Source organism: Pleurodeles waltl, chromosome 9 (genome assembly GCF_031143425.1).
Source record: "Pleurodeles waltl isolate 20211129_DDA chromosome 9, aPleWal1.hap1.20221129, whole genome shotgun sequence".
NCBI classification, from domain to species: Eukaryota; Metazoa; Chordata; class Amphibia; order Caudata; family Salamandridae; genus Pleurodeles; species Pleurodeles waltl.
Genome location: NC_090448.1, coordinates 883,478,185 through 883,501,049, shown reverse-complemented (window position 1 = coordinate 883,501,049; position 22,865 = coordinate 883,478,185). Strand labels below are relative to the sequence as shown.

At 42.0% G+C, this 22,865-nt stretch overlaps 1 protein-coding gene across 2 annotated transcripts in view; it reads right to left on the bottom strand.

Annotated features, from left to right (window-relative positions):
• SLC24A4 (solute carrier family 24 member 4) overlaps positions 1–22,865 on the bottom strand; it is a 551,017-nt gene that overhangs the window by 154,526 nt on the left and 373,626 nt on the right. For both annotated transcript variants that reach the window (XM_069208207.1, XM_069208208.1), the window contains exon 7: positions 11,083–11,157. In XM_069208207.1, the coding sequence (XP_069064308.1) occupies positions 11,083–11,157 (75 nt within the window). The remainder of the gene's footprint in view (positions 1–11,082; positions 11,158–22,865) is intronic.

Here is a 22,865-nt window from a genome sequence, read left to right as displayed (position 1 = left end):
ACACTGTGCCTCAGTGGAGGAAGTGTCAGCACATTGTCGTACAGCTCCTCCTGGTAGGCTGCAGTTACTTGGCAATGGCCAGCATTTTGTTGTGGACTGCATTTCCAACGCTCTCCTTGCTGCTGGAGCCTAGGCATGCAAGATGAAGTAACAATGTGGCCACCTCTCTGGAGAATGTTTCTTTCTAAGCAGCTTCAGCTGAAATCCCAAAAGGCTGGAGGGGTAGTTTGGGAGGTATGCTTTTATGGGTCGTTCAAAGCAATCCAATATATTAAGCCTGTGAACTTTAGGTTTCAACTTTCTCCAGCCTGGAATATTCACCCAGTCTTTTATTTTCTCGGCTAAAACTATATCATGTTGACTTCTTTCAATGCTCCTATCATCAATCACCTATTATTCTGGTAGATGATGTTCCATAATTTGATGGTCAAGCAATTTGTGATTCCTAATTAAGCAGAGGAAAATTACAATTCCTCATAGACTGGAAGGGATAGCTACCCAGTGCACCATTGTGGGATGATGCTTCCACAGTCCATTATCCTGCCTTAGCCTGCAATTTTTCAAGCAGTTCCCAGGCATATCTTGAGTGTCAGGAGTGGAGTGAACTGTTGCGCAACATAGGTATCCAACTCACCTTCTCTGGAGCCTCACATGTAACCACTGATTATACTGGGTTAGAACTGCCTTGGGCAGGGGACTGTTAACGCACTGCAGTAAAGGTCTAGCTGGCAGACTGCACTTACCTACCTGCCGACAATTAGCTGTGGACAGCTTCTCCAAAGCTTGCTTCACCGATGGAACCTAAGCGTGTGAAACACATTAGTAAATTGGCCGAACCCTGCTCTCTGGCATGTTTTTCCCAGCAGCATCACCTGGAATCCAACAAGGTTATAGGGATAGCTTGGGAACCTAGTACCAATCCAAGATGGTTGTGATTTTTAAAGTGCAATGTCACATAACCCAATTCAATGCAGAGGAATGGAATTCCGGGGTAGCTTCCTATTTGCCCCTATAAAAAGCATAAGTTGAACAGCTATGTGTATCGCAATGTATGCAGGATGTTTTATTTCACTGTATTCTTCACTGCTTGGTTTATTTTTGTCAAAGCTATTTCTCTTCTCCTTGGAATTCTTTTTCCAAGACTTTCAGGGTTTTGCCACCCTGCTTTTTCCTCTTTGAGACACTGTCGTGGAGGCACCTGTGGCCTAGTGTAATTTCTAACACTGACCCCATCATGGCTACTGGTAAGGGTCTCCTTAACCTCTAGCAGACGAAGACAAAGAAGACATGCCTGACTAGATGCCCAGCACTTGACTCACTTTAATTGAAATGGCTGTCATACTTAAACAGCATAGGTACACTGATGTGGTGATAACATTCAACAGGAAATGTGAAGTGAAATCTTTTGCCCAATGATGGCTTTGGGGATACTGGATAAGTGTGATTCTCTGCCTGGCAGATATATCATGCATTTTAGCAATCACAAACTGTTTGATCGGGCCGTTTGCGATCAACAAAATGCATTTTGGTATGTATGAATTCCAATTTGTGATTCGGTAACTTGTTACTGAATCACAAATTGGAATTGCACCTACACACCAATTTGGTATTAGGAAGGGGCGTGTCAAGGGCATCCCTTCCTAATACCAAATTGCAGCGGTATGTAGGAATGTTTTGTGACCGAAATGCGGTCGTAAAACATTCACATTTTACCACCTACTTCAAGTAGGTGGTAACCCTGAAAGCATGTGAAAAATATTTTTAAGAGCAAGAAGTGGTCCCCCCAACCACTGCTTCTCTTAAAAAATGAAAATAAAAATTAAAATTTTCCTTTTTTACATGCATCCCGTTTTCCTGCATTTAAAAAAAAAAAGATTGCTTTATTTAAAAGCAGTCACAGACATGGTGGTCTGCTGAGCCCAGCAGGCCACCATCCCTGTGATTAAAGCCATTCACAATAGGTCGCAAATTGTGACCTACCTTATGAATATTAAACGAGCATCGCTAAATAAAACTCCTGGAGTTTCATACATTCAAATAGCGCTTACGTAATTGCGTTTTACAGGTAATCGCAATTAGGTAATCGCTATTTGGATAAATGAGACATCTGGCCCTAAACTAAGTGTTGTTGTGGGAAATAAAGCCAGTTTGCCAACAGCTGCTCAGACTGACTTCTAGTTTGTAGCGTTACACACATTTTTTTAGCACCCAGAAATGTCTAACAATCCAGTGTTTTGAAAAGCATTGGTTACTCATCTCTGTACATTTTCATAGTCACCTTGTTAGAAAAAAAATTGCGGGGGCATTTCTTTAGAAAATGTTTTCGTATTGTTTATGTAATTTTCAACATTGATAAAAGCTTTAAGAGAAATATCATTTATTATAGAGATGGAATTAGTAAATTGTAAGGCAATCTGCCTCAATCAAGAGAACATTCTGTGTATTTTGATGTTTTTAAAATACAGAAATGCATTCCACTACTCCACTGTCAATCTCCAAACTTTGGATGTTCTGAAATTAATATGGAAAGGCTCTGTTTCTAGAAAACATTTCATAAAATGGCTATACAGCATTGACGCAGATGGACCACATGTCCCCTCATTTCTTTGGCAATGGGTATGTTTTATAAAGAAATTATCTCTTTCTGAACGAACGTGCTATACAACTGAGCCATGTTGGATACACAAATTACATTTTAAAGTTGCTGTAGGTAAGAAGCATTTATCATATTTTAAATGACACTTTTTCCAATTTTTGGAATGTTAGCAGTGTTGTGACAATGTAAAAAAGGAAGTAATTTACTGCCCTTTCGTTCTAAATCCTAACTTTAAGGAAAGGTTTAAAAGTTGCTTAGGAGTTTTTAAAAGTTGGGGTTGTTCTTGAAACAGCTGTGACGATATTCTATGCCTGGTTAAAAAACAATATACCTTTTTTGATCATTTATTTATAAGTAATAAATATGTTATTATTTGTAACTTTGATGTGCATCTCAAAAAACAATTAAAAAAAATATATAACGTTATGCCTTTTCTTCAAGCAGCTCCAATTCCCTAAAAGTTAAAAAGTTTCACAAGATGCAAGAATGGGTTCTTTGAGGTGGGGCCAGCCAACATGGCCAACAGGTCTTGAAGCACGGAGGCTCTGCGACCCCCTGCACCTTCAGACGCCTTTTAGCTGTGTCTGGGGGGAGCCGCGGGTCAAACGGGTTTGCCGGAGATACGGTGAGCCAGAGGAATCGAGCAGGCTTGCAGCGTGGTTCCTGAGGCTGATTGCCACCCGCACTCCTGCGGGCGGCCTGGATCGCGCCTCGACCGGGGACCTTGGCGGCTGCGCACCGGGGGAAGTCCCCGGATGAGGTGCGGGGGACCCCCCTTGGTGGGCTGAGAGGCCAAGGTCGGTCAAGACGCGGCCAGAGATGGGGAGCCCCCTTATTTTTATCGAGCTGTCGCATGAGTGGAGATGCACAGCCACTTTTTCATTTTTTTCACTTGCAGCTGTTCTGGGGGAGCGGACTGGGAGGCCCGGTGCAATGTTTTGGCCGGGAGCTGCATGAAGAGCCTCGGCTGGGCAGGCTGTGCACACCCCCATATGGACCCCCAGGGGGGGAGGCGGTAGGCCCCCTGCAACTTGATTGTTGGGCTAATTTTTTCGTACTGGGGCCTGCCTGTCCTAGATGCCTGACCCAAAGATGGCACCTGGTATCCATCTCCATGGAATTTTCCTGAAGCACGCCAGCCATGAGCACTTGTAGGAGGATTGATCCACTGGACTTGACTCTGGGAGCAGATTTTTGATTCTGCATGTCCACCGGCTCTTTTTTTTCTTTTTACGGTGAGAGCTATGTCTTAGCAAGTTTCAATTGGGAACTAACCGAAGGAGCGGCGTTTATCCTAGGCATGAGGATCATTACCGGGAGTGAGAGCTTCTAGGCACTTATGCCTTGGAAGAAACCATAATCTACTAAGGTCTCTGATTTTTCACACCGGCCAAAGGGGAGACTCCTGTGTCGTAGAGACCCGGCAACATGCAACTCACTAAGAATGACCTTTTGGCCTCCCTCCGCACCTTTAAGGCTGAACTGCGAGAGGAACTTACAGCGGATTTGAAGTCAGCACTAGAGGCACTTCAATCTGATGTTACTAGCCACCTGACCTCTCTCCAGGCAGACGTGGACTCAGTGGGGACCCGCACATTAGACCTTCAAACCCAGGTCCAAGAGATAAAACAACAAGTAAGACCGTTGGAGCAGGAGGTTTCGCAACTTAAATCGTAACTCTAGCAATCAGGTTTTAAATGCGAGGATTTTGAAAATCGATCTAGACGAGACAACATTAGGAGCTGGAGGAGGGCAGCGAGGGCCCAGACTTGGAAGCGTTTGTGGTGGGCCTCATCTCGCAACTTTGGGGCAATGACCATCCCGAGGTGCAGATCAAAAGGGTGCACAGGGTGGGGATTCGTCCTGCCATTGGAAATAAGAGACCCTGGGATGTTCTGGTGAAACTGATTTCCTTTAAGGTTAAAGAGCATATACACCAGAGGGCGAGACGTCAAGATGTAGTGTTTTTTCAAGGTGCTCAATGTAGGTTGTTTCAGGACATTGCTCCAGCCACACTGCAACAAAGACAGCGCTTTCGTGTGATTACAGATGAGTTGAATGCACAGAACATTTGGTACAGGTGGACATCTCCATTTAGCATTACTTTTGAACTTAACAACAAGCTGTATCAATTTGTGGAATGCGGAGAGGAGGTGGCAGTGTTGGGTCTACAGGAGAAAGGTGGAGATAATGACAGTGCGAGGTAGGAGGTGGTACACCACCTAGAAACTGTTGTATCTCGGGGAGGAGACGGTTGGAGACTGCTGCTGCGGAGGAGGAGGGCCTCTAAGGAGCAGTTTGTGATCCTCTTTGCAGGGGGTGCCGGGGAGAGACGATATCTGCTTTCCAGGAGGGGCAATGCTGGTCTATTCCCCCGAGGGGAACGCGGTGGTACCGGATGGTCTGGTATTTTGCTAGTGGACCGAACATTCTTGCGACGGTTCTCTTGTCGCTCCTTCTCGGACAATGAAGAGCATCTTAATTTCAGACATCATGTGAGCTTCTGTCAGGGGTCTGTGGAAGGGGTGGGGATGGATGGATAAGCCCTCCAGATCATGGAAACTTTGCAGAGTTTTCTGCTCCCTTGTGAGAGACTCATAGGCGTTCTAATGTTTGGTTTTGAGTTCTTCAGTTTGTTGTTTGCTAATTGTTTTTTGTCCCTATTTCTTTTGGCAAAATGGTTGTGGGGGAAGGGGAGGAGGGGGGGCAGGGGAGGGAAATGGGGTACTTGGGTATCAAGAGGACTTGTTCGGTAAGTTGTACACATAAGCAAGCATCCCCTAGCTTCTTTGGTATAACTGTACACTTTTTAACCTGGAACGTTAAGGGGTTGAACTCGCCCAATAAGCGATCATAATTACGGAAATTCTTTGATGATCACCAGTATGATATACTGTAGTGGCATTGCAGGAAACACATCTCAAGAAAGGTGACGGCCATGGGTTGCAGCATAAATACTATCCGCAAATCTTTACTGCATCCGCGACAACAAAACACTTTGGGGTAGCCTTGATGTTTCATAGAACGATGTATTTTCAGCTCTCGGGTCACAATTAGATAAAGGGGGCAGGTATTTGTTGGACAAGGGAACATTGGGTGGACGGGTCTATACGATAACTACCATCTATGCACCTAATAGTGGCCAATCGTTGTTTCTTTTGCTCTTTTTAGATGTATTGGGGGGCTTTGAGGAGGGTGAGATAGTGCTCATGGGAGATTACAATCTGATTTGGGATGCCACTCAGGATACAACACACCCTCAGACACCGCCTGTGCGCAGCTTTACCAAATCTGTTAAAACAGCCTTTCATAAGTTGGGGCTTTTTGACGCTTGGTGCGCCTGTGATGCTATAATTGTGTTTGACCAATGACTTTGTGTTTCACCATTGCGCATATTAGTTGCTCAATGTTCACCAGCAGCACATTACATGTTGTGTTCAGTTTAGCTGCCTATTGGCTTTGACATGGCATTAGACATTACATTTGATATTTAGGTTAGCTGCCTATTGGCTTTAACGTGGGGTTAGATATTGCAGTTGAGACATTGCAGATGAGCTGTGTTTTTCAAGCTGTGTTTTTCCACATGGTGGACCAAGCTGTTTTCTTCACACCAGACCTTGGCTGATAAGAGCACGTAGATTTTGTGTTTACCTCGCAATCCAGTCTGAGAGCGGGGGCTCGGGAGAATTGGCCACTCTCCAAGGTTCTTTGGCTCTCACACTGAGTTTGCTTTTAAGGATGACTCTGGGGCTACAGAGAGGTAGATTGAATCTGCTTTAACTTCAGACAGGAGCTAGACGTCGGTTGCCTGTCTCCCGTTTGGGTAGAAAATCTCTTTCTCGCAGTTGACCGGAGTCATCAACTTGCAGACCCCAGAAAGATGAAGCTAAATATAGGCCCTACTGCCTTGCCCATACGGTGATGAATTTTGACTTTTATGCTTTGCTTTGAAGTTATGCTATAATATAATCACCTATATTTGCTGTGTACATTGCAACTGAGAAGTACTTTGATATATTTTGCTTTCATTGCTGCGACTACTTTTGAACGTGTGCTTCCAATCTACTAATTTCGTCTCTCAGGAACCTTGCAGTGGGGAATAAATAACAATAAATGTCTTCTTTAAACTCAGAAGTGCATTCCAGAGAGGTTCTGTAAGCTCGGTTATGAGGTAAGAGGGAAAGCCGAACAGCGCCTACCACCCTTCTGCAAAGGATTATACCTTTTTCTACCATTCTCATAGGTCCTATTCTCAGATTGATGATATTTTCATGAGTTTACCTCTGCTGCAGCTTCTTCGGACGGCCACTACGCACCCGATAGTCATCTCCAACCATGTACCGGTGGGGGTGAGTTTGGAGTGGACTCTGTCACACATTACGAAGGGGTGCTGGTATTTCCCCCATGTCCTAACTAGGGACACTATGACTAGAGATGAGCTGCGGAGAGCTATTAAGGAGTTCTTTCAGAATAATTACCCAGGGGATCCCCCTCTTCCTGTTATTTGGGATGCATTCAAAGTTGTCATCTGGGGCACTTGTATTTCCTTAGCGAAGCCATTGTATCGGCTAAAGGATGAAGAGCGATTGGGATTGGAGGAGGCCTTGTGGGAAGCAGAGGGGGTACATAAGCTTTCTCACACATGGCAGAGCCAGAGTAAGGTAAAGATAAAGGGTAAACTACAGTCTATTTATATGAATAGGGCAGAGATGGCCCTACTACGGCTCCAGTGGTCTGACTATGAAGGGGGGACCAAAATTGGTTCCCTCTTAGCTAGGCAACTACGGGTTAAGCAATTCAAGGGTTATACTGCGCAAATATGGGACAACACAGGGGAATACCATTCAGAAGAGGAGAAAGCGTGAGTGTTCAGGAACTTCTATACCTGCTTGTATACCTCGGACAACCCGGGTGTGGCTGCTCAGGAGATTTATATAAGACATGTCCAGCTCTCGCAGGTCGCTCCAGAAACTTATGAACACTTAGAGGCCCCATTCACTCTAGATGACGCAAGGGACTTTATCCCTCTGCATAAGGCACCGGGCCCGGCGGCTTCACGGCACACTTCCATAGAACTTTTGGGGCTGAGCTTGTCCCACACTTAACTGCACTATTTAATTTCATACCATCTGAGCACACACTCTCCCCTACTATGGTAAAGCTCTGATCTCACTTATTCCTAAAGAAGGGAAGGACCCCCAATTATGTGCATCCTATCGGCCCATTGCCCTACTCAAACTTGACGCCAAGTTGAATACCAAAATATTGGCAAGGCGATTGGAAGGAGTGTTGCCGACATTAGTTCATCCGGATCAGTCTGGTTTTATCAAAGGTCAGCAAGCCCATGACAATGTTAGAAGGGCTATTCATCTGATGGAAAAAGTGGAGAAGAAGCAGGTCCCAGCTATATTATTGGTGCTAGATGCGGAGAAGGCTTTCGAACGGGTGGAATGGTCCTTTCTAGTGACAACTCTGCAGCACTTTGGGTTTGGGGACCAGTTCATTGCTATGGTGATAAGCAACTACTCTGGCCTCCAATCACGGATTTGTGTTAATGGAGTGATCTCTGAATTTTTTTACTTGTCCAGGGGGGCCAGGCAGGGTTGCCCGCTTTCTCCGTTGCTTTTAGCGCTAAGCGTGGAACCTCTGGTGGCGCAGATAAGGGCAGATCCGAGTGTTCAGGGCATTCAATTTGGCTCTGATCAACACAAGATTTCTCTGTTTGCCGATGATATCCTGCTTTTTATCACTAAACCTCGCCAAACTCTTTGGGCGATATTGGAGGAGCTGAGTCTCTCTGAGCAGGCAGCAGGCTTTAAAGTGAATAAAGGGAAATCCTATATCCTTAATCTAACGGTTCCGGCTGCAGAAATTAGTGTGGTGGCCTCCGCTTCTCCATTTGCTCTGGCTAAAAAAGACATCTTGTACCTGGGAGTTCGGCACACTCCTAGGGTGCCAGACCTCTTTAAGGCAAATTTTCAGCTCCTCCTTAAGACATTGCGTACTGATTTTAAGAGATGGTCCATCCTGTGGCACTCTTGGCTAGGCCGCATTAATACTATTAAGATGACGGTCCTTCCACGGCTGTAATATTTGTTCCAAAGTCTACCTATTGATATTCCCCAAGATTATTTTACAGAACTGCGCCAGTTGTGTACTCAGTTTATCTGGCAGAACACGAGAGCTTGGCTATCTAACAAATTGCTAACACGCCCCAGGGATAAGGGAGGGCTTGCTCTCCCGGATTTTTTACTATATTACAGAGTGGCTCAGCTCCGGGTTATCACGGAGTGGTCTCTTCGAGAATCAGATAAACTGTGGTTGCATATGGATAGGGTGGTGATGGGGGGGACATTGTGGGATGTTTTGTGGAAACCTAGGGAGGATCGCCTGAAAAATGCGTATCTTAGCACCCCCACGGCTACTACCCTTCAGGTGTGGGACAAGGTGACAAGTGCCCTCCGCCTCACGACCTTCCCCTCACCACATTTCCCAATTAATTATAATGCAGAGTTCCCTCCTAGAGCCACAACGGGACCCTTTGATAGGTGGAGGGAGGGGGGATTTCTTACGATTGCTGATCTCTTCCATGGGAATCAGGTGCGCACCTTCAAAAATTGTTGATGGGATTTCCATCTTCCCAGCTCCGAGCGCTTCCACTATAATCAGTTACTCCATTGGGTTACTCAACCACATATGAGAGCGGTGGCCACCAGGGAGCTTCTCCTATTGAGAGATTTGTTCAACAGGGGGGATTGAAGCGGGGCAGCATTTCCACCCTATACAAATTATTGTTATCAGCACAACGACAGTATACGCCTTGTCATGTGGCGTTTTGGGAGCGGACGTTAGACGGCCCAGTTGAGGAGGGACTCTGGGCACGATTATTTCAGGACATAGTCAAATATAACCATTCCATGGGGACTAGGGAAGCTCATGATAAACTTCTTGGTGACACCTAGGGGGATGGTGCCATAGTGGAAAAGTTACTTTTGAGCTGGTAGTCAAAATGTATATTCCCTTGGGTGGCTAAACTATTATTGCCTGCCCAACGCAGTGTTTTTTCTGTATGTTAGTTTGCAGCAATGACCATGAGCACACAAACATTATCTTGGACTAATATATTATTTTTTCCTCACAGGATTTTCAGACCCTTATGAATACCCTTTTTCAAAGCTGATAGCATTTGAGGATCACAATTAATATTTTCGACCGAGGAAAATCCATTTTTTAGTGGTTTTTCGTTTTGTTCTGTGTTGTCATTTTTGGAGAATATCCCTGTAGGTGTATGTGGTAACATAGTGAAGGCTTGAGGTGCAAGTTGTGGGGTTTGATTTGCACATCCCTCCAAAAAGAAGGCATTATTAAGAATCAAAATGGGCAATACGAAAAAGGCACTTATCATTACCTGGCACGCCAAACATGGTTTTAATTATTGGGTTATCCATTTCATTTTCAGAATGAGTTTTTCAACACAAAAGTATCACATGCCTCGATTCCGAATTGATTCCGGGGCTGTATATCCTGGTTATTCAGGATATAGTTGTTCCCCATTCTTCGGGAAGATACACTTTACACAATGCATAACTGTTCACGGGACCAGCCTCGCTGAGAAATAGCGAGTGAAATAGGGCAGAACGTTACTAGGGCCTTCATTGTGAGTGTGGCATAGTGGAAATGGTATTCCTGACGGTAATTCCTCTCTTCCCAATTTACAATAGTCCAGTGTTTTCCCACTCCGTTTTCCTTACTGAAGGAACACTAGATCCAATTTTATTGGAAAGAAAAGCTGGCTGGTAAAATCACTTTAGGTTGTGGCTACAACCACAGCCATGTCTCGACCACGACTCCCGCTCTACCTCCTCCCACAAGTATTCTGTCCGGACAATTTTTCCACTTCCCTTCTCTCCCCTACCCTCATCACCCCTCCACCCATAGAGAAGCCACAGCTCTCATTTTACCGCCTGCACAGAGCAGGTGGTACATGAGAGCAACAAACCACACAGAATGGGAAATTCAGTGTGGTTTTCTGCCCGGTAAACAAATGGTTATACCACATACCATGGGGTTTAGCTCGTAATTGTAGGGTACTGGCGGAGTGTTACAACACTGTGCCAGGTGTGGAAGTTGCACCATGCCAGTGCAATTCATAATGAAGGCCTGGGTGGGCTACTCCGAGCAGTCTGGCACCAAAGCCTTGTGTCACACTGTCCCCACACACCCCACATGATCTGATTGTCCGGGCCAAGAGAGCCACATTGAGATCACCACAATGAGATCCTGTGGCTAAAAATGGGTCTACCAACGAACTGGGAAAAAAGAACACAAAACAAAAGCCCAATGCCACAGGAGAGCAGAAGGGAATGTAGGTTTGCCTGTCAATTAGCTTAGCTTAGTTTAACTTGCGGAGCATAATTTTCATAACTCAGAGTTTGTCTCAATTTTTAAAATTACATTGAAGATACAAAAAGCAATTATTAACTTACAATAATAAGAGCGATGATTGAGAAGGTGTAGTACATGGAATCTCTGAATAACGACCACCACGTCAGTCGTACAACCTGTGTGAAGAGAAGTAAACAACACATTTTTTAATATTATTCTAAGTTTTTATTACTCATGGAATCGAAAAACAAAACAGTCTATTCATCAGCAGATGGTTCACAAATACAAAGAGAAAGAGATCGGTGACAAAAGTAAGGTGGTGCAGGGTAATGTTTGAATTGTTGTGCATGACACACTTAAGGTACTGATGTACATAACGGTGAAGTGACTCATGACTCACTTTAGTGCACTGAACGCTCAGAAGGTTCCTCCATATTTGGCTTTAAAAATGTTGTTTATTTTAATGGGATGCGCAAGGCTAGATCTGGTTAATATGCAGTCTTAATATATTCATAACTCATCAGTCACATCTTACATACGATATTGTAGTATTTTAAAAATGGAATAACTATCTATCTAAAAAATCAAAAACATAGGAAAGTGCAAATCTGACCTCTCCTGTTCCAAAAACAGAAAGCTGACTTTACTCCCTACCCACACATATACGAATAACCCATATTGGCACTTTCTGTTACTTTTGGCGAAATATTTATATAGGAACTTAGCCTGTGATGCCATAAGTGCAACGGGTATGCCCAAATGCGGCGACTGTGCTCACTGAAACAGGTCTCATGTTCCCTGTGTTCGGTTCTGGAGGGACTCTGCCTGGCAGTTCGGGTTTGACTGTTCCTATTGCAGCAAGACCAAGGCTGATTTGCATATAGCTAGTTCTTGTCTGGCGTGGTTTGGTGGGAAAAACAACGATTGATGGGGCCTAAATAAGTACCAATGACTGACATTAACTGAGGCATTCCATTCATCACTGTTTTGTATTCCTCACTGAGACTGCTAATGCTTTCACTGAAGGAAGAGTATTCCAGAACATATATGCCTGCATAGCTTTCACGATTCCACGAGTAGTTTGTATAATTCAGGCTCATTTTTTGCATTCTGGTACTTGTAATCCTGCCCGGGGTGTGATACCACAATAAATACTAGAATTAAAATAAAATCCTCGAAGGTATGAGCTACTTGTTTATGGAATTGTAATTTTGAGAGTTCTGTGTATTTTCAGAGTGAGATATTTTTCCTATGGAAGGAAATATAACTCTCATACTCATTTCACCAGGGAAAAAACTCCACATTGTGCCACTGCTCATCATAGTGCACGCTCGTCCTATAGGTGAAGAGCTGCCAGAGTTTCATATGAACACTTGAGAACCTGGGCCATCAAGCGATGGGCTGGATGTAAAGTGATGCAGGTGAAAAATTGTACTACGTGACATTGCAAGGTCCACACTAAAGTGTGAGATCAGAAGGAGAGGAAGGACTACTGAAGGCAACAAATACACCTGAAACTTGTTAATACTGGTGTGTTTATGTGTGCGCCTAATACATATCAATACATATTTTGGAATTTAATATTAGATGTTCAAATGTATTGAGTTTACAAACAGTGGATTATTTTTTGATTATTCACATATGCCTATTATTTTTTCTTACTTTTGATATTTACATTAGTACCACACAGGCCATATTGCTTTTATGTACCCCAGTTTCTAACTTTATTGCAGCAGACATTCAGATGCCTCTTCCTTTAATTTTCCTCCAGTCACACGTATGGTACGCATGTCCAATTACCATTCTCCTTAAAGGGCCCTCACCCCTCTACCCACTTACCACACTGACTACAGTCCTCTCATTTGTACCTTTTTGAAGTTTCTGTGCCCCTTCTCTTTGCTGCATTTTCTTTTTATGAAGACTCTTTTGGCCACACGTTCCCTGCTGACCATGCCCACTTGCTGTACTGTTTTATTCCTTCCTGTTTTCCACAGCCACCCTTCTATCAAGCTAAAGGAAGGACCGTGTACCCAAAATGACAAGAGGCACACCTGTTTCGTATTTTGAATATATAGGGTATTTCAGCAGGGAAATCATTTTAATGATTACCTGGAATTAAAAACATTGAGTATATCAGAGTATGCAAGGTGGGCTAACAAAACATTGCTGAAATATCAAAAAAGTCTTAATCTACTAGATGAGGCATCACATAAAACAAAAGAGGCTGTTCCTGTTTATCAGGGATGAACACAGTGGAAGCCTACAGACCATCTACTAATTTTCAAGACCATTATAATGACTATATATAAGCCTATGTATACCACACGGACATATTTTCATACCCACTGCTCGTGTAAACGCAAACCCACAAGAGATCTAATTACTGACTGATTGTAACCTGCCTAATCGCACCAAAATGTGGTTGTTTAGAGGTTACAAGTCAACCTCAAGATGTTTGCCTTCTGGTCACAATCCTAGAGCAGCACAAAGGACTCGTGGTGTGCACAGTGCCTAAGAGATTCGAGGGAAAACTACATTGTGTGCCTACCCAGTAACGCCCTTAGCTTGCACTCATCTTGTGCTATGCAGGAACATCCGGCTTCCCTAGTTACACCCTCCTATATTCAAACCTCAATCTGTGGTGCCATTCCAACAAGTTAGCAGTGCTCTGATTCTCCATGGAATTCTTTCTTCCAGTGGATTTTACCTTCTGCTTTTTCCCCTTTATAAGGGGATGAATTTTGATCATAACTGCATGGCAAATAAGTCAAATGTTATTTTTTGGCATGTTCATTGCCTCCATGGTGACTATTTAAGTCACTGATGTTTTTCACTCATATTTTGAAGTTTTCTTCAGTTTCTGGAACAGTTCCCAAATCCACCCTTTAATACTTCTCTTCACTTCTGCTTTTATTTCTTGTTCAGTTCTCTCTTGAGTTTTTTTTTTCTTTGTGCTCAATTGTGGTACATGCCTACCCTGACAACAGAGTTTTGCCTCTCAGCTTGTTCCCATTCATGACTGCCTTACTGAGACACCTGCTTCCCCCATGTTTACTGCAATTGTGAAATGGCAAAGTTGCTGCTGGAAGGAGTCACCCGTACTTCGGGCAAGGCACAACATGTCTAAAGGAATGTACCCGGTGCACTGCTCGACACAATAATATGTTGAGCCAAACTATATCCCACATTGCCTTCAGTCAGGTTTCAGACATCTGAGAAGAAAAGAAAAAGATCTCTTTATCATCATAAAACAATCCATCATCATGAATAATGCAGTCTAGCTCAGGAGACTAAAAGAGTGAACAGGGTGTCCACAAACAACTTAAAGTAGAATAACGCTTTCCTCCATAATCCAAGCCATCATGTGCAATTTGAGTCAGAAGAATATTCAATTTCAAGAATGTCATAGAACATTCCTTAGTGATTACCTTTGCACTTCTCCTGTAAACTATATATTTGGATCTATGGGCACAAATATTTGTGTTCTGGCGGTGCAATTCCAATTGTTTTCCATAGCACTTACATTTGCATCTCACAGTATACGATCAGAGACTCAGGCAAATATCAGTGTATGTCTAGATGTCACCCATAGCACAGCCTACAACAATAGTTTTCACTGCCTAAAAGGAGGTAAAAGTGACATCTTTGTACTGCATACCCCCTCAAGATCTCTTTTGTCTAGCCCCAGCATCATAAAAATCAAGAAATCCCATCTGGGAATTATCTTCATCAAGATTCATTTCCTTAATTTAGTACATTGCATGCTCAGGATAACCTTGCCACTACTGATAAAAACCATAAGACAGAGTTGGCAAGGGTCCTTGTGATAGCACAGCTGATTTAATGCTTTTGTAATCTACAAAAAGGTATTACAAAAATGTACCAATTGACAGCAAAGATTACATAATTAACCTGTGGTAAGGAGCCTAAATATACAGGAAGGTGCAGATATCCATGGGTTCCAAGGAAAGGACTGAATTCAAAACACTGTATGCCATTTAGAAAATAGCACTACACCACAGCTATGTAAGGTCTACATTCGGCCAACTCTCAAGTGATTCACCAGAAAGAGTTAATTCACCAAAAATACAGAAGCACGTTGCTGGAAGCCCAGTATTCCCGGAATGCCTTCATTTATAGCATCAAGGAAGGACCTAATCACACTAACATTAGGAGATCCTCAACAAACATGAACAGACTAGTATTAGGCTATAGAACAGCTTCAGTATGGTTAGCATTTTAAGTCTTCTGGATCCGGGCTCACTCCTCCCGTCAGGTTGAGTTCTATCTGGACATGATCTTGTCCATGTTCCTGTGCTCTTTTGCTTAACTGGAGAAAGGTGACGTGTGGTGCTAAATAAAAAGGGTATGGAAGCAGTGGGGTGGGTTTATTACAAGATGAAACTGGAACAAATAAAGGTTTTCTCTTAGAACATACATTTTGCTTTTTATAACAGTTGTTTCCTGTAGTAATGAGGCTTTTAAGTACAAAAATGAGACTTCAATGGGATTTTCAGGAGCACCAAGTTATGCTAATACGCTCATGGTCATGGCCAAATTTGAGGCAGAATTTCTGTTTAATGCTGAGCACCTGCAGGAACAGCTCATAGTGTACAGACAGTTAATCTTTTTGATATGGTATGGAGATCCACAAGCATTGGAGAGTAACAATATTACATTGAATTCCAGAACTAACCACATTATGTTCACTGACCAGATTTACAAGCGGCATATAGCATTTTCGGACTTTTGAGTTAAACTAACATCTATAGGCATCAAAACCAGTGTTTACACAAACCCCACAGATATAAATAACAGTCTTCATTATCAAAGTTTCTATCTCCATCAGCCAACTTTGAAACATCATTTACCATTCTCCCAATTCATTGGGTTAAAAAGAATAATTTCAGATCCAGAAGACTTACAAGTTACATATAAATCATTAAAGTCTGAGTAGAGGTATCCTCAATCATTTTGGCTCACTCCATAAACTGTGAACAGTCTTTGAAATGGGAGAGTCTTTTGGAGAAAACTGTTAAAGCTGAGTCTAGGAGGATGACCTGTGTTTTGAAATACACATGAAGTCACAAACAATTAAAATAAACATCAATAAGAGGGAGAAATTTTACAAAGTGAACTGGAGTTTCCAGGCTTATTTGAGTAGAAACCAATGTTTGCACACAGTAGATCTAGAAACATCAAGAGAGATTTTATCCTTGAGGTACCACAATGAAGAGGGTATTTCTCAAAGCATGCAGAAATGGTTGAACTGTGTTCATGGCAATAATGTTATACTAGCTGACTGAGTGGCACACCCTAGAATGGTAACATCATCAGATTGAAACCCTCAGCCAATTGCAACACTAAGTATGTGGTATACACTTCAAAATGCTTGTGTAGAATGGTTTATGTCAGGAAGACAGAGCCAAAGATTAGGATTTTGATTACCAAATACAAGAGCAATATCGGCAATAAAATGAAAAATGCGAGCATGGCTACCCATTGGGTTGAGACAGGACACAACATCACACAATTGTGGTTTCAGGTTTTGGAAGTGCTAAGACCTAAGGGGGGATGGATATCCACAAAAGGCTTTTGCAATTAGAATTTGTATGGATAAAAAGACTAGATACCATGTAACCAAATGGTATGAACAATACACTGAAATATGCTTGTTACCTTTTAACAAATAGGGCATTTTTCACAGAACAATACATTAATGAACTTTAGACTGTTTCAAGATTGGATATTTACACATGCAGTAGTTTTTGCAGAACTGTGATTTTCTGTTGCATATTCAATGTTTAGACTGTGATAATTATGCCCATACCAAAACTGTGATACATCCTTATTTTGGGTTTATATTCTTTTTCATTTCAGTGTATTCCACATGCAAATGATGTTAGCAGTTTTGAATCATATGCATCATGTTTGATAAATGATTGAAAATGTTTTTTTCGTGTACATTTCCTTTCCAGCAGGATGCCGCTGGGTAATAACCTACTGGTCTCTAATTTTTATGTAATCATTCCCTCATTTTTTATTATGGCTAATATTCTATATGTGCCTGGGTTACTTAATGTTTCTCAGAAGAGGGGGGTTGCAGTTTTGGAAAAGGTCATGCAGTGCGTAAATGACTGTCAGGCACTCACACTTGGATTTAGGGCACGACCTGGGCATAGTAGTATTTTTTTAGTTTTCAGCTCCTTGGTTTATGAACACTAGGCCCTTTAAATCAGCGACCCGTTTGGGTTAATGGAGATCATTTCCGGGATACATTTGAGGTCACAAGTGAGGGTGATGAACATGGAGCACTTTAAATTAGTAGCCCATCTGGGATAATGGTGATTATTTCTGGATTACACATGAGGTGATGAGAGAGGCTGTTCGCACAGGAGTGCTGGGCCTTGGAATGTTGTTTCGGTGTATTAGGGTGCACATTTCACAGACGGTCGGTTGCGAGTTTAATTTCGTATAACGCTCTTTTTTAATTTTTGTTTCAGTGTTTGAAGGTTCAAAGCATGACCACAAGCACAGAGAATTTGAGTTTATTTAAGCATGAGGATGATTTTTTCACAGAATTTATAGGGTATATGTGTTGATGGTTTCATTTGTTAACCACAGAGGTTTGAACACTTCCTAATCACCATGTATCATTTTGAGGATGAGCAAAGGCTAGGTAACATGGTGAGGAGCATCATTAGCGTGCATGGTGAACCACCATGAATTACAGTTTGCAATATTAGAGGCATGGTGTTATGGTGATAATGCTAGCCTTATCACAAGAGTGCATGGTTTCAACAATAGTCATGGTGTAGAGGCACTGAAGACTCCATTTGGTGTGCTTTGTTTAGTTTCTGAATTAGCAGTGTTTAATCTATATGTACAGATGCATGTTGTTTTATTGTAGAGACTCTGATGAAAGGTCCCATGGACTGAAAAGCATTGGGTGCAATAAATGACTGGTGATGTATATGAGATTGGTCTCTGTACATAATGATACTCTGCAAATACAGATGTTATTATAGGAGTTAACTGTAAAGAAAGATATGTATGAGGACCATTGTTAAAGAACGCTTACAATGAAAAGTTGTTGGAAGATGATTAAATATCTCTCGAATAATGAGGATTCAAAGAATTCATAAACTCTCCGGTCACAGTAAAGAGTGTCTGGGGGCTGGAAGGCGGGTGCACTATCAGCACGAATAAATGTACTAAATAAAAAGCATAAACACAAAAGGAATTATATGTAATACACTGTTATAAATTTGCTTCAATTATCATAATTTTATATAATTGTATTCAAGTTTTGGAACTGAAAAATAACTCATCACCATTCATTTCAGAGGCGTTGCAGCTTTCTTCAGGACCTAACGTGAACTTCTGCATTGCTGTGTGCTTAAAAAACAAGTGAACCAATTATGTTCAAAGATATATACAACACTGTCCAGTGGTTCCTGGCTGTCACTAAAGAAAGCCGCTACACCTCTGTTGAAGGTGACAGGCAAAAACATGTCGACCTCCTTTTGAAATGTGAACAGACAGGGGTGATGATCCTGTGCCATCATGGTTTTGATCCTGACCCAGGAATGCACAAATAAATCCTTTAGCATACTCTGAAGTTAGTTTTAATGCACATCACTGCTCCCTCCTTCAAATTTGGGTTCTTTTTACGCAGTAGTTTATACTCTGACCCCACACAACACCTTGTTTTCCAACATATGTTGCAAGTACCTCTTGAAAACATCTTCAAGAGCTCTCTCCTCCTTAGTGGAAGGGGTTGTAGCCCGCACCATGATTAGTTGTCACTGGGTGAGGAGGTTCCCTATGATGAAGCATGCCACCTTTAGGTGGGTGAGGGAATTCATCCTATGAAAAGGATGTCTTTATCATACCCAGGCCATGACACACACATGGTTTTTAGTTATTGGCTTTCTCTATTTTCTTTTTATGGCCCTAATCATTCTGGCCATAGACTCAGGGGCTTTGTAGTGATATATTGTGATGTAAATGAAGAAGACAGCAAATTCTTCATAGTGTCCCTTGGGGGGAACTTTAGGTTGCAAAAAATAATTTACAATTTTGAAGATTGTTTAAGACATTTGAGGACTGAACAATTCTATTAGCAAAATCCACAGTCCTAGCCTTCCTCATTGCATATTGATATGTTTTCTGGGTTTTTCTTGTAAATAATATTTCTCTCGTCATTATATTGCACTCTCCATCTCCTTTCTTCTCTTTTACATTGTATTTTTAGTTCCCTAATTTCAGGAGTGAACCAGGTGCCTGTGGGTTTATTACAAGAAGATGTGAACAATTTTCTGGGATTCAACAAATCTAATGATGTTACAATCTACTTCTCAAATGCTTCATAATCCAAGTTGACATTTCCCAACTGAATGCAAGCCGTCACCTGAAGACCTTCTGTCCACTGTTAGGTCAAGTTTTACCATTGTCTAATGAATGTGGGGACAAGTTCTTTAGATCTTGAGTCTCTGGGTTTGATATATCAAACGTAATAAGAAAGGGGACAGTCCAGGGGAAGAGCAAAAGCGCATCTACCTTCCTATTGGGTATATTAGTAAACACAGGGTCCAAGATATGTCCTCTGTTATGGGTGGGAATTGTAATACCCTGCTCCAATTGTACTGCTTTAAGATTGTTTAGAAAGTTCCATGCAAAGGCTCTGGAAGGGTCATTCAGATGGATATTTAAAGCACACAGCAAGCTGAGATTTGCTGAGTTAAGACTCTGGGATGCTACCTTTTCCGGGGATAGGCTGAATAAAGTTTCCATCTGGCCCCAGAGGTCTATTTATAAGTAGGCCAGAAAAGGTAAAGGAGTGTGAGAGCTTTATAGAAAACATTACATTTTCACAACCCACATTCATAACGGGGGTAGCCCTACATTCTAAGTTTTCTTGAAATGCAATTGCAAACCGTACCCCTTTTTTTTCCTGTCCTATCATGTCTTCCTATAGCATAACCTAGAGGAATCGCTGTGGCGATATCAGGCCCATTTTCCTCGTTCAGCCAGGTTTCTGAATGAACATGGCTGTTTGTTGTAGATCTTCCAGGTGAGCAAATATCTCCCGACTGTTTTTAGGATGCTCCTTTGCTAAAGAGAACGTGCATTGGGAGCTTTCAGGACCAGGTATTACTCTGTAAACATAATCTGAACATAACATAAACCCACATTTTGGGCAATTACTGTGCAGATGATCAAGTAATAGTGAGTGGTAGCAGGCTTTATCTAGTGCTCGATTGAGACTGGTTAGGGTTTCGGGGTTGTAATACAAACCATTTGGGCAAAAAGGGGTTGGAGTTGTAGCTCTGGACAAGAGTTGGAAAGTGCACAAAGGAAGAAAGAGCGGGACTATCCGTGCACTTAACTATCAATATAATGTTCATACTTCATGTAAACTAAATTCTGAAGTTAAAAGGGTAGAAAGAGGTCAATGAGGTTCGAGAAACATTACATTTGATTTGTAACCTGTTAAACAAAATCTACAAGGATGTTGTCCTGAAAATAGACGCATACCAAGGAAGGGATGCCACATGGGGAAAAAAACAAAACATGGGTAGCTTAAAAAGACTTCGACATACCCAAGGTGATAGAAGCTGATAGAACACTTACAATCTGACTAGAAGCCCCTCAGTAGATATTAAATATTAGATGTGAGCTCTCCCTTCTCTCCCATACTCTCAGCAAGAAAAAAACAATAAGTTACTAACTATCCTTAAACTGCTAGTGAGTACTGTAAACAAATCGAATGTAACACTAAGGAGAATATGTGATAAATAACAGGGAGCCAACTGGAACCAAAACTCCCATTACAAGGTCTATTTGTTGGTGATCACAAGTCTACCATTACCCGTGAAGAGTCCCTCCTACAAGTTCAAAGCAGCAAGCAGGAAACTGTTTGCATCTCTAGCAGGTACTTCGGAAATACCCAAAGCTAACAAAAGTCCCCCAGGGAGCAGGCAAACCAAGCAAACTGGTACATTAGGAACAGTTAGAACAGAGAAGCAAGGCAATGCTACAAAGGATGTCACTGGTTTTTACACCCCTTGCACTCCTTGTTATGAAAGGGCTTCACAAAGGTGAACCGTCCAGGCCTGCAGACAGATCCTTCTCCAAAGTCACGTTTTTTTTAAGTAACCTCTCTGTCTGGCCGTGGTGTGGGGAAAAAGAAAGTAAATATTGTACCTAGACAGGGTTAACAAATCTTTACTTTCTTGGAGCTTTTGCATCAACACCAAGTGCACTATTAAGAGCTGCAACAATGCACACAAATGCAAGTCATTAATTGCTCAATAAATGCATGAACAGGATTATAGGTGAATATTGTCATACTAGAAAGAGGCTATCAAAATCAGAACAATACCGTGATAATGTGATAACCTGGTAACTCCTTAACATCTCTCATGGACAGAAAGTGAGAGAACGGGCACTTTAAATAAGCAAGATGAATGGAACCGGATTTGAGGCCCAAGAGCTCATTTAGTACATATGACTAGCCTAATAAAATGTATACCTCCTCCAAGCCATTAAAATAGCCAGGTTGACAAAGCAAGTCTTAGTTTCTCCCTCTGATCGTGATGTAAAGAAAATTGGTATCATATGAAAATAATGTGTGACACTTCAGTCTTACTTTAAGTATCCCTCTGCCCAAGAAACCATTTTATCAACAAAGGGTTGCACTATTTAATCTATAATGTGATTGAAAAATATATTTGCAAGATAGATGACGTCCGATCTGTTTATTATTCAATGCCCATAATGTGTTGCTCTTCTAAACAGAGCACTTCTCCTCAAGCAAAATCTTTCCTGTGGATTGTAAAGTAACTGCAGAGTAATAGTGTCTTTTTAAAATAAAGTACTATGAAATCGCAGTTGTTATTGGCAGTTCATAGTAAAATTTGTGGGACAAAGGGTGTTCCGATTTCGAAACATATTTACAAATCTGGCAAGAATTGGCGACAGGAGAACAACTGGAATGCGTTTGCTCCCTCCTTCCCAGGTTGAAGGAGTTACTCTTTGGGACTCGTTAACCTTTCACCTGAGAGCACAGCTCAATCTGCCTGAAGTCTGAAACCAATTTAAAACCTGGCTCATCACGCAGTAAACTCATTTCTTCTCGGTAGTGACCTCTCCTTTTCTGAGGGGCACTGAACAACGCCAGGAGACTCAGATGTATGCATGATTGAGAGTGTTACAAAAAACTCAGATGAATAACTAAATTATGTTAAAAACTCGTTTATATAATGAGCTTAATGCCTCAAGTGTTGCATTTTTAGAATACTGTAAGCTGCAGGTTATCTGGGAGCTGAGCTGTCTCTGCTGAAACATAAATTTGTAACCTACATGTCTCACCAGATCATAGACACAGCTCTCTGTTTCCTCCAAATTATGACAACGGGGCTGCTTGTCATGAAATGTTTCATCTGCGACTGCTAACCTCAGATCCTGATTCACAGCCTCAGTCTCCCCAGAGATCAGACATAGAAAAGACACCTACCGCTGTGATAAATCAGCCAGGAAACGCGACTTTTCTCTTTCAGAAGCCTCCTTCGGGGATGAAAAAATGTGTCACATGAGGGTGACATGGGAGTAGGCATTGCCAATGTGGTGATCACGCGCCATGATCCAGTTTGCATATAAAAACATTTGTAGTGACTATTCCCACACACAGTGCACTTCTAAACTCATTTCCACTTCAAGGGGAGTGGTGAACTGAGTATGAGCGAGTGCTCCCAAACACTGCTATATTAACCAAGGGATGCATTGAAAGGTGTTTCTTTACATAGTAAAATGTTTTCCATGTGAAGGAAAGGTGAGAAAAATATGGTAATGCACCTTCACTGTGACCCTGCCACTACAG